The sequence below is a fragment of the Taurulus bubalis genome (genome assembly GCF_910589615.1).
Source record: "Taurulus bubalis genome assembly, chromosome: 5".
NCBI lineage: Eukaryota > Metazoa > Chordata > Actinopteri > Perciformes > Cottidae > Taurulus > Taurulus bubalis.
The window spans coordinates 17652149-17668145 of record NC_136593.1 but is presented as its reverse complement, the minus strand read 5'-3'; the positions used below and the strand labels follow the sequence as shown (position 1 = coordinate 17668145).

General features: G+C 44.3%; 1 protein-coding gene across 1 annotated transcript in view; it reads left to right on the top strand.

The window, feature by feature from the left end:
• Positions 1 to 1033: 1033 nt before the first annotated feature.
• The window catches only part of magi1b (membrane associated guanylate kinase, WW and PDZ domain containing 1b), a gene marked incomplete at its 5' end in the record, with an annotated part of 118718 nt that continues 103754 nt past the window's right edge, over positions 1034 to 15997 (top strand). Inside the window, one exon of the mRNA XM_079218201.1 lies at positions 1034 to 1331. Coding sequence (XP_079074327.1) covers positions 1034 to 1331 — 298 coding nt within the window. The remainder of the gene's footprint in view (positions 1332 to 15997) is intronic.

Genomic DNA, 15997 nt, shown 5'->3' with positions numbered 1-15997 from the left:
GGGATACTGGGTGACAAGAAATTAGGTTAATTAAGACATACATTGGCAAACCTCAATGAAGCTTTCACTTCAAATGAAGTCTATTGTGATATAGTGATTGACATATAAATTCAGTGGATTAATTAGTTACTTACTGTTTTCTAAAACGTAGCATTTAATAAAAGCATGTTTGATAATTTTTAATGTTTGCATTTGTACATGCATCTGCTTCAAAATATGGTAAATAAGTAGGCTATAGGTACCATGCGCTAATCTGGATTTATGAAGTTAAAAGTAGATTTTCTATTTAAAAAGTAGTTATAAAAACATAATTAATTGAGAATACTTCGTTTTAAAATAAAAATACACGACACAAATTAATTTAGGCTACATATTTAGAAATTTAAGGCATTACTGACGATGTGCACCTCTATTTTACTTATATTTATTCGAATAATATGTCCATATTTTAACAAACTCCCACCCACAGTGTAGTTCGCGTGATCCTAACTGAAACTTTCCGACAGCACCTGAATGCGCCACGAACAGCAACACACATTCCCAGCGCCACACAAGAGCACGGACTGGGAATGAGACTCGGCTAAGTGCGCGAGAGCGTTGTACCTGGTCGAAGCAGCCGCGGACGCTGTCAACCTCCGACAAAGTAGCAGTTTAACTGGAGAAAAGAAAGAAACGCCGTTTAAAGTGAGTTTTTTTGAAGAACCGGGAGAATTTATTAAGTGGGCGCGAGTGGAGCCTTGGCACATGTGAAAGGACGCCGATAAACATGAATTAAAACTGCGGAGACGTTAAGGGAATAACGCAGTAAGGAGTGACTTCAGATCCGACGGGTATGGCGTGATTTCTCACCCCGGGAGAGAGACAATACTGTCAGAGGCACTCATGTTTCCGTGGAAGAGAAAGAAAGTTTGCTGCGCTTCACCCGGATACAAGTCGACTTTCTGAGAGGCATCGCTGCTGTGACTTACTTCTCACCCTCAGCGGCAGAGCCCGCCGGTTTTTTGTATTATTTTCGGCTCTGAAACTGTTCACAATGTCCAACCCCGCGCTGAAAAAGAAACATTGGACCTCCAGAGTGAGCGAGTACTCCGTCTCCAAAGACGCCCGCGGCGACGTGAACGTGCCGCTGCGCGGCGGAGCGGAGAACGGGGAGTTCGCCTACATCGGGCAAGTTGACGAGGACATCGCGGTTTACAAAATTGGGGAAATAGACGTAGTAGAACTGCTGCTGGAGGTGGAGAATCTCTCGATTTCGGGATTACCCTTGTACGACGTACAGACCGTGATAAAGAACTGCAAAGGTCCCGTCAGGTTGAAAACTGTCAGGCAAGGTAAGGACCTGGAGACGCAGCGGCCGCGCGCAAAACTCCGTTCAAACTTCTCCCCCTTTTTAATGTTGCACAGTTTTCTGAAAAAGTAACACTATATTTGTTGTGTGTGTATTGGAACAGAAGGAAGCACTCGTCAATTCGGCTCACATGAAATATTTAATTAAGGTGAAAAGTTGGCTCAAAATGGAACATAAAGAGTTGTCTTTGCTTCCCGAGAGGAGTTCTGTGCCTTAATCTTCGAGTTAGTAATATGTTGAAATACGTTATTCCAGGCGCAAAATCTGTTCATTCAACTGTCGAATGGGTGAAATTACTTCGGCACATTGTACACCTGGCGATGGGCATGGACACGTTAAATTGATAGATTTTTGTTTGGCGTTTACTGCACCTGTCTTGTCCAGAGAGATGGAAACGGCACAGGTTCTCAAATTCCGTTTATTCAGCTTCCCTTTGTTTTGGTCTCTTTACCAACTCCGTTTGAAATGGCTTGCATGTTCAAGAAAGTCACAGGTTTTTTTTTTTGAACTCTGACATCTTTGAACAATACATTCAACACCTGAAATAATCACATCCTTCCAGGTGTCGCTCATCCCATTACTTTGAATATAATTAATTGGGCTGCACTTTGACCTTCAGGGTTCTTGTATCAATACCAGGTCACTATCATGCTGCTGTAGGATATTGCATACACTGGCACAAGTGAGGGTCTATACATATTTATCTATACATGCCAGAGTTGGCCTGGCTCTTGTGTGGCTGTGTTCTGGTTAGGCCTCTGCATCTGTCGAGTACTCAAACAGGCTAGACTGGCAACACTTCTGTAGCGCTTCACAAGAATGGGAACAATCAGTCACCCACAGGAGGAGAAGGCCGGGCCAGTGTGGCTGGTCTGTCTAGTTCGTGGTCAGCTTGGCTCAGCAGGGCCGGGCTGTTTGACACTGAAGCTCTCTGACAGGCTCCCAGCAGTGGTGAAGCAGACCGCTGAAGGGATGCTCAGGGCCACTCTAACTTCGCGTAGAGACGGACAAAAGAGCAGCAACTCTTCAAGGACAATTTCACATATTTAGAACCTGTGAATTTGGCTAGCGGCCATATTGTCTGGGCCAGCTCAAAAGTGGCACACTGATTTATTTATTTACACACTTTGGCACAAAACGGGGCAACAACTACATGAGGGTCACGCACACAGGTGTTTTCACTTATTGACTGATTACACACCTTCTCAGGCTGAAGATGAGCACAGCAATGCAGGCGATTGTGTGACGTCACTGGACACCGCAGACGTTTTTGGAACTCTGATGCCGTGTTCACACCAAAACCGTTGCGAATTTTCGCAACGCTTTTTCGCCTGAGTTTACTCGCTTGACTTTATGTGGTTCATTCGCTTTTTCGCAACCATTCCTGCAGAAAGGGGGCGCGGCTTATCACCGTGGCTTTACTCTGTGAAAACATTTACCATTTCCACCATTCATCATTGAAATAACCACTAGTTTTGCTTTATACTTGTTGAGGAAGTCCCACAAACGTCGGAACATCAAACGCCCCTGTGTCTGGGTTCATAATATTATTAGATTATATTCAACTTTATTGTCATTACACATGTACAAGTACAGAGCCACAAAATGCAGTTTAACATCCAACCAGAAGTGCAATAGTAGTACCAATATACAGATAATAAGTAAGTATTTTATAGATAATAAGTTAACGCTCCAAGTGGAACTGTAATTATAAATACGGAATATACAGATTGATTGAGGTAATGTGAACATATTATACACTTTGGCTCAAGTGTATAATAGTCGCACCCAGCTCCGACTCCTCCAGGACGAGTGTCTGAATGAAGCCGCTTCCAGCGCTACTTCATCGGACCAGCAGTTTGATTCAGTAACGGCAGGACGGCGGTGATGCCAGGCGGAGCTTCTCAACTCTTATTAACTTTCGTAACTCAGCGTCGGGCGAATTCTATACCAGAGTTGAAATATTTCAACGAAATATTTTCGCGAAAAAGCGAATATTCGCAACGGTTTGTCGCCTCTATCGTGCCGCCCGGCGAAAAATTTCGCAACTCTTTTGGTGTGAACACGGCATGACAGAGGAAAAAGGCCCAGGTGTTTGCTAACGACGTTAATGATGGCTCTGTTTTATTCAGCCATCCCAGTGAGGCGTGACCGCGAGCCAACATTTTAAACCATTTTAAAACCGCTTTTCCTACGGTGTCAGCTTAAAATTACTTTTGTGTAAGAAATAAAAGGGGCCTTTTCTACAAATAATGAAGGTGCATGTCGTCAATTCCCCGACGAGTGTAATAAAACTAACAGGACAGGTAGGGTCAGAGCGGTAGAGGGGACTGTAATTAGTTGTGAAAGGGCTGCTCTTAATGTTTTAGAATTGACTCCACAGATCTGAAATATCATTTGAACAACTGACGTCGGCTGCTTTGAATTCTTCAGGATCTCTGCGTTTTTGGTTGCTCAGGCACTTGAGTTACGGCATTGTTTAGTTTCCTGGTGGCTCACTATTGTGGTAGCTCGCCCGCTCCCGCTTCAGTAACTGCAGAGGTAGTTCTGATACAACTCTTGCTGCAGGAGAAAATCAAGTTAATAAACACAAACTTAGGGTCATGTGTTGCGCATTGGTTTCAAAAGTTTGCTTGTCGTTGAATTCTGGAGTTATTTCTTAAATTTGAATTAACACTTGTGTAAAAACCTCTGAGGAAGTCGCTAGTGTGAATTCAGAATTTTAAAATTCCTGTCTTGTAACATCAGCAAGTGTTGATTATGCTGCTGCCGCCGCCACCCCCAATCCTTTCTATGCTTTAATGACTTTAGACAATAGGAGGAAGCTCACTTTGGACCAATCAGAAGTTTCAGTGGTTCCCCCACCCCTTTTCCAGGACCCATCTGGGGATGTCGTATGTCACCGCCATACAACATCACATGATCAGAATCCATTTCAAGTTTTTTAATAATTCACGCTGTCTGGGAATTTCCCTCCCTAATCGGCCCTAATTGAGAAAATATGCTCGGCAACAAGGGCCATCTGTAAAATCTAAGTGACCTAATTTTACCCAGTGCTTGTGCCATTTTCTCACTTTAATCAAGTGGGATGTGTGGAGATGTGCTGCTGCTGCGTGTTGGCTCACTTCACAAAGTAGCTGCCAACCGTATAAAGACTTGTTGAAAAGCGTTTGGTCGGGACCTTCATCGCTCTATTCAGACCTGTGAACACACACACACACACACGGACACTTCCAGTCTGAGCAGATGAAAGGCTCTAACCAGTTCTGCTGCAGAGATTGTATTGTTTGCTTTGGGTATCTGGAAAAAATGCTGGAGACACACACAGACACACACTCACTGCACATGTGTGCACTGCTCCCGAGTCCAAGCCATGGGAAGCCCACTTCGCTGTGTATCGATCGGACAGAAGCTGTGGGAAAATAACCGGATTATATAATTATGGACTATTTTCATACAAGCACACTCTCGCGTCTTTTCTTTCTTCTCTTTAAACCAGCAGCTACTAACTCTGCCATAAAGCGGTCCAATAATACTGTTCTGACAAAGACCGTTTGCTGTGTTTGAAAGCAGAAACTCGCGATGATAAAACTTGTCGATTGGATAAACACCGCTGCCACTTTATGGATAATCCCCTTAAGAAAATAACCTAGTGTGCTCCACATATGCAAAACGATTACTGTGTCACACTATGGAATACACACACACACACACACACACACACACACACACACACACACACACACACACACACACACACAGTAGCACAATCACCTGCACCGGCACACAACAGACAGGTTTCAGATGGAGAGCAGATTAGAGTCCTGCTCTCTCTGGCGTTAGTACACATGTTTGGTGTGTAGATAAGCGGTGTTTGTGTGTGTTCTTGCACTGTATTTTTCCTCTGTACAGAAATATGGCGGCCATTGCGGTCTACGGTTAGGATTAGAATTGGACTTTAGAGTTCGGTGTGTGTTGTCGGGCTTGGGATTGTAGCCAACGAAGGTCTTCACAAGGACTATCCAACTGAATGAATGTGTGTGTTTTTCTGGATGAAAAGTGGCCCAGAGTTCATGGGTTTCCCGGGGGAAGAGGTGTGTGTGTGTGTGTGTGTGTGTGTGTGTGTGTGTGTGTATGTGTATGTGTGTGTGTGTGTGTGTGTGTGTGTGTCGCTCTGATAAACAGGATTTGCTGCATGTGACCAACGCTCTCACACGATATGAATCCTCTTTCCCTAAAACAACCATTGCTCTCCCAGACCAATCATGGGATTGAGGAACTACGGTTCCAGAAGAGTGTATTTCTCCCCGAGCCGCATTGTATCGCGGAGCTGGTGTGATGAACGAGGCCTCACAAGCTATACATTTCTGGAAGCAGAAAATATTCTCCCTTTCATAATGGCGGTGCAAGCTGCGAACCGGGGCTGCTCAAATTTACAACACTGTGTTAATGCAGTAACTCTGAGGGGTGTGTGTGTGTGTGTGTGTGTGTGTGTGTGAGTGAGAGAGAGATTGAGTGAGTATTTCTGGCAGGCATTGCATATGGAAGTGTTTATTTCCTTTCTCTCAGCAGGATGTTGGACACCCCTCTTCGCCCCAGCCGCTCCTCCACCTTTGTATTCCCTGACAGCGGTGGAACGACTTCACTTCCTCCCTCGTAGCAGGCTTCAGGAAAGATCTCTGGCTTCAATTTCAGTGTGTGTTGGGGAGGGTGGGTATGAGAGCAAGAGACAAGGAGAGATAGAAGTCACATGTACAGTATAATCATCTTGCCTAATTTGTGTTTATGTGTGTCGGTGCCTAGTTTAAGCTCTGCATTTAGACACAGTGGAGGGACGCTCTGTCCCTCAAAACAAACAGAAAAAAGCATTAGGTGGCCTGATTGGGAACGTGTGCAACTCCTCTCAGAAACTGTTGGATTCTACAAACTCCCCTGCTTTACTGGACTACACTTCATCATTAATATCAACTGGGAGAGCTTTTCTGAACCAGACAGAGCTGCTCATGAATTCGGCAAACATCAAATGAACCGAGGAACAAACACGTCTCCTAATAATCTCACTTTGTGTCGCTGCTTGGAGCGTTTCTCAGCTGATGTTCTTGCCGGTCAGCTGCGGTTTCTAGTTCAGGAGTCTTTTCTGCAGCTTTCTCGTCCAGATTCCAGCGTTTAAAACAGGCGTTTCCTCAACGAGGTTTGGTGGAGGAAATGGAGCGTTTCTCTCTCGGAGTTCGGCTCTTCTTCTTTACACGCAGTTGTTTTGTTGCATTTGCTGCACGCAGCGTTGTTCGAATCACACAATACAACCACACTTTTGACCGTTTACCTTTCAGACTTTTCTCTGTTAAAAGGTTGATGGCTAGCTAGCAACTGTAGCTATACAACCTGCTGCCAGGAAGGGCTCATCAGAGTAGTGTAAAAAAAAAAAGGTACCGGTCAGATTGGTCATAGTCGCACCGGTTTTCGGTACCCAACCCTACTCACTAATGCAGCACTGTTTTGTAATGCTACACTAAATAGGTACACATGCATGTGTGTGTGTGTGTGTGTGTGTGTGTGTGTGTGTGTGTGTGTGTGCAGTGTTTTATGTTTTGTTTACTGAAGAATGGGCTTTCTTTTTTGGTAATTAGCTCAAGTGTAGGTTGTTGTATTGAGTGTGAATGCGGATTGGCCACACTTGTTGCTTGCCGTTACACACTCTGTCAGAGGAAAAGAAAGGCCAACTAATTTACGATAGCGAGTTTAGTAGAGTGAGGAGGAGGAGCAGGAGGAGGAGGGGGGGCAGTTTCCTTTCATTTCCTTTGAAGACTGCTCTTATCCAGTGCCCTCAAATTGTGTACATGCACAGCAGAGGAGTGCGCATTTCTGAGGAACGCATCAAGACTTAGACATGGTTGACAAAAGTTCCCATAGACGGTCTTGTAACAGAGAGGAACGTCGGGACCAAAGAGAAACAGTTGGTTGGTTCTTCAAACACGAGTTGACTAGGTGACATTATGGATTGCTGTTTTTTTTCCGGGGCGACCTTTACTACGGTCTGCACTGGAAATCAAAGCCTCCGCCGTGAAACCATGAAATGCTGAGCTCCTTATGAGTGTCAGAACACACAGGGAAATGAAAGCTCCGAGCTTAATATCAGGCTGCGTTGGTTTCAGTGCCGAAAGTAAACGTTAACCTATAGGATGAGTTGACAGATCTGCTTAAAAGGCCTTCACTTATTCCCACACTGTCAGTCCCACTGCTTGGTTAGCATAATCCCCCATCTGGGGTGCGATGCTGCTCAGTGTTAGCGAAATTAGCCTCCGATCTCCGAGCAGGTGGACGTCTTAATCAATGTTTTTTTTCTTCTTTTATGAAGCGTTAAGATCCTGAAAAAGTGCTTTAAAAAGTAACTTGACACAAAATGGCATCTTTTTGAGTGACTAAAGGCCACCAGCTGGGCCCTGTTTCAATAGTGTTCATTCAAATAAGTGTTTGTTTTCCCTATTTTCTATAGAAAATACAGTATTTCTTCGCCCCATATGAGACGTGGTGATGCCTGTAGCGGCAGACTAGTGGTTGTTGGGCATTAATATGGCCGAGACTAGTAGCAAGTGGAATTGCTCGAGAAAAATGCCACCAGTTGAAAGTTTTATGCATTTTTTTTTTTTTAACCTTTTTTTTTTTTTAAGTCAGCAGGGACTTCACTTCTGCACAAAGAAACGTAGTAAAGTGCTTGTACATTTTTAACTCGACCTCATGCTCCTGTATTAACACGCTGCAGCACTTTTGACTTCTTCACACACACATGATGGTGAAAAGACACTTGAAAGCCTACACAGCTGTAATTTGTTGTCGTTAAAGCTAACCGTCCGCTTGTTATCTTTCCAGCGGTGGTTGCACCCAGAAAATCTATAATTCATCTCCCGGGCTCCTTGAGATATAAAGGCCTTTCTTCTCCAGCCTGCTTCCGTCTTTTCTTTACTTTTAATTACGTTCTGGTGGAGGCCTCTGGGTCTGTTTACACAAATCCAATTAATGTAAAGTCTTTGGGAAGCTTACTCGCGCACATCATGTGCACACGCAGACAAAACAAGGGAGTATCCACAGGTTTAGAGAACAGTCTAGCCCTGATTAAGAGGATTTAGACACAAGTCTGCCTGTTTGTGCCCAGCACTGAACACACACGCAAACACTCACAGGCCCAAACTCCCAGGGTCTTCCTGCAGTGGCACACAAACAATGCCTCGTTGAGCCACGCTGCCTCATTCCTCCTCCTCATCTTTCCTCGCTCTATTCATCTCGTCTGCTCCCTTTATCGCTTCCCCCTCTCAAGTCTTCATCTATTCTCTCACCACCCATTGTCCAATTGTGACGGCTCTAATTAAGGGGCAGCCCCCACCCTGTCCTTTTCCTGCTTGAGACCTAACGAAAAGAATCGTTCCAACAGGTCACTTCACGGCGGTTATTGGTTGACGGTGTGTGGCAAAGCACTGAAGACGGCTTTATGTGGGCGGCAGTCACTGTGAAGGGAGAGAGTGCTGGATTATTGGCTGAACAATTGGCAGAGAAGGATTTCAAGGAAGCAAGGAGTATTAGCAACATGTGTTCAGATTTGCGGTGAGGAAATGACCACTGACTCTGGCTCTCTATCTCTTGATGATAGTGGTGTTTTGCCCAGAAGGCTTTTAGTCCTTGAAGCAGCGAGTCAGTGAGGCTCTATCGCTCTTCCACGTTTTGGGAAAGATGCTTGTTCGTTTTCTTGCAGAGAGTGAACGGAAAAGATTGATTCTGATCTCAGGTCTGGAGAGGAAACGTTCACTATTACACACAAATACATCTAATTCGACTTGAAAACAAAAAGAAAATTCATTATTCGACCCGATTATTGGAGCGGTTGCCAGGCAAGACTTAGTCCGGCACATAATCTCGCCTAAAAATGCTCTCACACTTTCTTTTTTCTATACGAAAGTGAATATTATTCCAAACTATTCCTTTTGAATCTCCCTGAGAAAGCATCAGTGATTTGCTATTAATGTAGGAACCTGCAGCGCTGTCACTAAAACTGACCTGAGCACTGTTCATGGAAGTGATCTTCCTGTGTTTGTACGTAGATGGCGAATGCACTGTTAAAAAATAAATAAAATAAAAGGTGCCTGCAGTTCTTTCCATGTATGGTGGTGACCAGCGCGGACACCTCCTTGATTGAGAAAGCACGCGTTAGCTGGAAGACCGTTAATCCCTGACGATGACAGGGGGGCGATACGGCTGTGTCATCAGCCTCCCTGTGCTTAGCGGCTAATGGCCCAGTGACACCACGTTCCACGGCTATGGCAACTGTCTGATATCCCTGTGCCGACCTACGTGGCTCTACCAGATGACTTGGCGCTTGTGTGTCCCTTAAAGCTGGGCCCTCACCGCATGACTCCATCACCACTGATCCCTGCGCCGCTCACTTTGAAGTCTTTTGTTTCCAGTCGTGTCATGCCTCTTCAACTTAGCGGTGCACACACCAAACGATTAACTGCATGCTGGGGACCACACACACGCACACGCACATAGACACTGAACACGTGGGAGAGCTCTGTGCATTACTTGGCCTAATAAAACACTAAGAATGTGGGCCAAATGTGATTTAATTTATATTTTCCTTTGGTCATAGGACACACTGCACAATATATTGCTCTTGAAAAGTCAAAATGAGACAAAGCGTTTGCAAATTTTATCCGAATTTTACGCATTTGCTGCTTGGATTGTCTTGGTAGCACCAAGCGTGTGTGTGTGTGTGTGTGTGTGTGTGTGCGTGTGCGTGCGCCTGATAGTCGAGTGTGAAGGTCAGTATGCACATGAGCACTTTAAGGTCAGCGAACGTACAGTACTGTATGAGAACGACGACGCAGAAACTGTGTCCTCCTTTCCCACAGGCAGAGGCGTCCATGCCCTCATCATTTACTGAACGAGTGAGGGAAATGTGACGGCTCGCTGATGGAATCTTAATTAGACAGGCAGAGACTAATTAGCAAAGACGGGGAAAGGCTTGAGTCTTAATTAAGAGGTCACTGGTGTCCACCTTCTCTCTTCACTGTTGGCATCAGTATCTCGCCTGTAGAGGGGATGTCTGTTCATGTGACCGCTCCCCCTCTCTATATGCCACTTATTCACACTACAAGATGGAAAACGCAATGTAAATACTGTACATCCCAACGAGCAGCATGTCTGCCTGCTTATTTCCATTGCTCTGTTTTTACTTTTTTTTTTTTATTTTGATCAAAGCTGGTAAATGTGCCTGACGATAGATCTTGGAAGTTTAGGCTCATGTTCCAGCAGTTCACCCTACTCTTTATGTAAATGTTCACACATTGACTACACCTTTCCACATGATTATGATAATCCCACCCTCCCTTAAGAAGAAGATATTGTACATCGTCACCTCAACTCTCTTATTCTGACGTTCCCCCTCCTCAGTTTATTTGACATTGAGTTAAATCCACACTGCAGTTGAAACTCCAGTGCAGCGTTTCTGTGAAAGCTGAAAGGAGGCCATTTGCGTTCATAATTCAAGAACTCGTACTACTGTGTGCGACTCACCAGCCAGACATCTATCAGACGTTTTCCAATCTGCTGACAGCGGAGAGTCTTGATGGGGCCTTTCTCTGTGTTATCTTGTCAGGACTGTATTATCCTCAATGACTCAACTATAATCTGTTGAGGTTTCACTACAATACAATGACAGTTTTGCTGCAGTATGCCTACAAAACGTGTTTGTTGTGAGCAGTATTTTGCCAGTCTAGTTTCTTTCCATCTCTAATCTTACATAGACTTGTTGACACACCATGAAATACTGGAATTACTGACTTAAATTGCTTCCCTGCCCTGCAGTGAACAAACATTACGAGACGGAAAGCCTTGGCTTCGTCCACAAGTTTTAATATTTTAAGATGAAACACCCATTTCTCAACTGCGTGTTGTAAACAAATTCCCGAGCTCGCCACTTTGGACTTTGTAGTCGTAATTAAAGTAACACAGCCGCCTTACAAAAACTGACACTGGAGCAGTTGTGCGTGTGGTTTTAGAAGCCGAGTCGGCACCCGGATCCAGCTCCCGCTCCACAGCGTGGAGTTCTTGCGTCTTCATGGTAAAGGTACACTGGTGTCATCGCTAGTGGCGGCCACCATTGATTTTTCTGTATGGAAATAGTGCCACACAGCATTAAGTTCATCTGAAGATTCCTCAGCAGCACATTGACTGACTGTCGGTGGTCTTGGTGGAGGCTTGGTGACGCTGAGGTTTACTGCACACTGTTGTTGCTATTTGCAAGGCTCTCATGTGGGCCTGTGGGCATGTTAACTGTGTTGGGTCAAATGTGCAGAGTCGGGTGAGCTGCATCTGAATTCCATTTGTCACTTTGTAATGCCACACTACTATCACTGCAGCTTTTAGACACACACACACACAGGCAGACATACACTAACATTTAAAGTTAAATCCATAATCCACGCCCTTTGGATAAATATGTAAGCTCATTGCATGCAGATATTGTCCCTATAAATTTGCATGCATGCGCACACACTCATGCACACAGCACTGTTCCCTTGCACTCTGTCCTGCTCAGGAATGCTCTGTTTACATAGCTGGAGCTGGCCAAGATTAGTATTTTAGTGTCTCAGGTGTCTGCTGTATGTCACTGACAGTTATTTTATAGGCCCTGGTATGGCTCCTACGCAAGCAAATGCTGCTGCACCTTACCTTAAACTCTCCTCTGGAGGACACAATGGCATACACAACATGCCTTTTTTCAGCCCGATACTTCTTTACCTGACATCATTTGTCAGCGCTACAGATGCGATTGAGCTACTTTATGCGACTGACTGCAGAAAGCCGACCGATGAGACTGTGTGCGTCGAACAAGGCCCACACAGATGGTCAAACAGAATGGGGCTGTCTACCAGAGTGATCTCGATACCGGTATCAGAAAAGCCTCTGATAAAGACTAAAATGCTAGATTGGGTGTCGGCGAGTATGCCATCTATTCACATCAATCCGATATGCCGTTATCATGTTTTACAAAGGGTTTAACCCGAGCCAGTACAGCCATAAAGGGTTAGAGATGCAGCTGGTAAACATAATTCTAGTATGTATTTTTGTGCTTTTCTAACAGTTCCTGCTCTGGGGACGTGCTGCACAAAGCTGTTCGACACAAAGAGACTCACCCATTTTCTTAAATCTCATTGGTGCAAATAGGCAGAAGATTGCTGTCGAACACAGACGTCCCGCCATGACCTGGAGCTCTACTGGGCTCCAGAGCTCATAAATTAGACAAGAAATCTAATTTCCCTGTGGGGCTCTTCGGCTCCGAGTGCTCACAGACGCACTGTTTCTTTTCAGGGGCGGTTGATTTCTATTCTTCTTGATGTAAATGGGATGATAAGGGGACTGTTGGAACTGGATTGTGGCCTAGTTGCTTGCTGAGTCACAGTGGACAAGTAGTACTCTCTTTCTGTCAAACGGACTGTTTTTATTTTTGTTAAAGTGCACATAACAGGACCATTATGTCTCCTTGCAGCTGGAGCTGCTGCTGTTGTGAGAGGGAGTTAAGCGGTGAGTTGTTGTGGTCCCAATACTTGTGAGGGCCACTAAAAGCACAGCACACTTTTAAACAATGTTATCACAGAGAGCAGCTGGAAAACTTTGGAGTGAGAATGACTGCAATAAGGGTAGTCATTTTCAGCATCGCCATGTGTTACTGAGCTTGGCTGTCGAGTTATTGTCTCTCTTTGAAGGGGCTTTTTTTTGTTGTTGTTGTTGTTGTGGTTGTGGTTGTTGCTGCTCAGCTTTTCTTTAGATCCATTTCCACTATCTCTGCCTCTCCATTGCTCCCACTCTACTTCCCGTGTGGCACTTCCTCAATCCAGCGAGTCTCCTTCACCAGGCTCTTTGTTCTGTCTACTCTGGACGTTTGCTGCGTTGTAAAGGTGAAGTTTGAGACTTGGTAAGATCCCTGTTGTAAAGGTTGTGAAACGACACCTGTGTAAGGGATGTGTACCGTTTTCAGTGTTCAAATACAAATCGAGCGATCCAACTGTATCTGGACGAAACGTGCCAACCGGTGACTCAGTCAATCTCTCTCCGACTCCTGCCGTGCGCTTGTTTGCTTGAAGGCAATACAGGGACGCGAGCCATAGATTTGTTTGTATTATTATTCATGTTCAACCTCCCCTTTTCCACCATTAAAACACAATGAGTCTCAATGGCCAATAGTTGCCTCATCTCCTCTGAAGATTTAAAGACACAGTTATTTTAGGCTCCTGAACGCCAAGAGTGGCTGTTGGTTTCCCCCTGTGAAATTATCAGTGTAAAATAGAACGTTATTGATATTCCCCTGACCTGTATTTTGCATTATGTAAACTCTGCATATGGATTTTTATGGCCGACACTGATATTGTTATTTGGTAGTCAAAACAATCTGATATATTGGCAGACGGTGATTTTAATTTTTTTTTTTAAACGTAAATGCCTTACATAAGCAAACAATCTTGTAATAATCCCTTCGACTTTATTTTTGCGCCACTGTTTCAAAATCACAGCTTTATCAGCTTTATTATTATTATTTTACATGGGGAAAAAAACGGCACAACTTCACAGCTGTACATTCAGTTGCACTGCTTAGCGCTCGATGTCTGAAGTACGATGGTATTTTTTTGCGTGCGAGAGAGACATGAGTCGTGAACCACAATTTGTGTCAGAATGTGTTCTTGTTCTCAGCGCCATAACTCGTTAAGATATGAACACAGACATGACAATCAAGGTTTTAGTTTCAGTGTGACTTCTCAGGATACCATTATCCCCAATGTCCATAGACTATAAATGCCCATAAATCATAGAAAAAAGACCCTCTTTTAACTCCAGAACTTGCTTGTGAATCATCCTGTTTTTAATGATTTGTTCATTACCAAAGTAGTGGTGATTGCTTGTACATGCATATTCCAAAGAGAAATTGCTGAGAGCTAGTTTTGCATACATTTAATTTGGCAACATTTTTAACATTTTTAAAAGTACAGGCAAAATAATTCAAGGCTCAAGTTTTAGTCAACACCTCAGTAACTCCATGGCAAGATGATATTTACTATTGACACTCTCCTATGTCCATTCAAATACTGATATTTGCCCTGTATTGTTCAGAATCTGAACTCCCACATGTACCTGCAGTAGAAAGACCCCACCCATGCTCAGTAAGTCTGTGTTTTGAGCTGCGTGCGGCCTCAGCCGGTTCATTGTCCCTTTTATGAGGAATGGTTGGAATCCTAGAGAGCCAGTCGGGGCTGTTCTTCCATCACCTCTCTGGTCTGCTGTCAGTAAGCAGAACGGGGACATTCTTTGTAATTTACAACACAAGGGGAACATTGAGAAACATTAATGGATGGTTTGAGTCCAGGTGTGTCACAGGACCACACATACTGTTAGCTGTAACAGCTTTAATTTGTAGGTGTGGACTGAAAGAGTGACGCAAGTGTCTGCTTATCAATAGAGATGCAATTTGTAAGTTATTTCCTATATCTGTTCTTTTTGGGGACATTAATGATCTGTAATTGCAGTTATATCATCTTCTCGTGTGTGTGTGCACGTGTGTGTGTGTGTGTGTGTGCGTGTGTGCGTGCGTGCGTGCGTGCGTGCGTGCGTGCGTGCGTGCGTGGTGACACCTGCTGATCCAGTTGGACAGGTTGGGGTGAAACTACAACATATCTCCGCTCCACCTGTCAGCAGGTGCACCGGGCGCCGCTCGCTGGCAGAGAGCATCATGAGAGTGGAAGGGAGATGAGAGATCAGATCAGTGCTTCCTGGAAATGTGACCACACCCACATACGTCCTGTTTTTTTTACCGCACCCATGTTCCACCAGTGGTAAAGGTAAATTCTCGAGAGCGAGTGAAACCTCTCATGGAGTCCTCATTTGATTTTTGTTGCCCAGTTTCAGTCAAACTATGTGTTCTCTGTTGAAGAGAGAGACTGTTTGGAATGTTTATCTTTTCTCTGGTTAAATACCACACTTCACTCTTATCTCTTCCGTTCATCTGGGAAGTGTAAAGTTGATGTCTGAGGTGATTGGTGTCAGGTGACCTAAATCCCAAGGCGCCGGTCATCTCCAAAGGCTTGGTTGATTACTAAATTCAAAATAAAACTCACTCACTCACTCACTCACTCCCACAGACTTGGAAAGCGGTAGATAAACAGAGGTGGGGAGAGAGGAGTAGCTTTTAGTCCCATGATGTTGCAGCCAGATAACTTTGTTTAGCTGTCTGAGTACGGACAGACCGCATTCCTGATGTCTCTCTGCGTAGACTGAGAGGTACGACCGCATTATTGTCCACATCTGGTTGGAGTTGAGCCAGTGTGCACTGACACTTGTGTCATTTTGTAGAGGATGGGTATGAAATCGTTAAATAGTCTGGAGATATACTGGACGTTTAACAAAGTTAATTATAAAAAAATGTCTAACAGAGGTTTTCCATCAATATTTTAAATCCAGTTAGAGCTGCAATTTATTATTTAAGTTGTTTTATTTTATTTTTTTGTTATTATAATACCGTATAATTTGGGGGTTATGCACTGTTGGTCAGACAAGACCGAACACCGCGGGCTGTAAGACATTTCTCTGTGTATCTTTCACCGTTTTCTG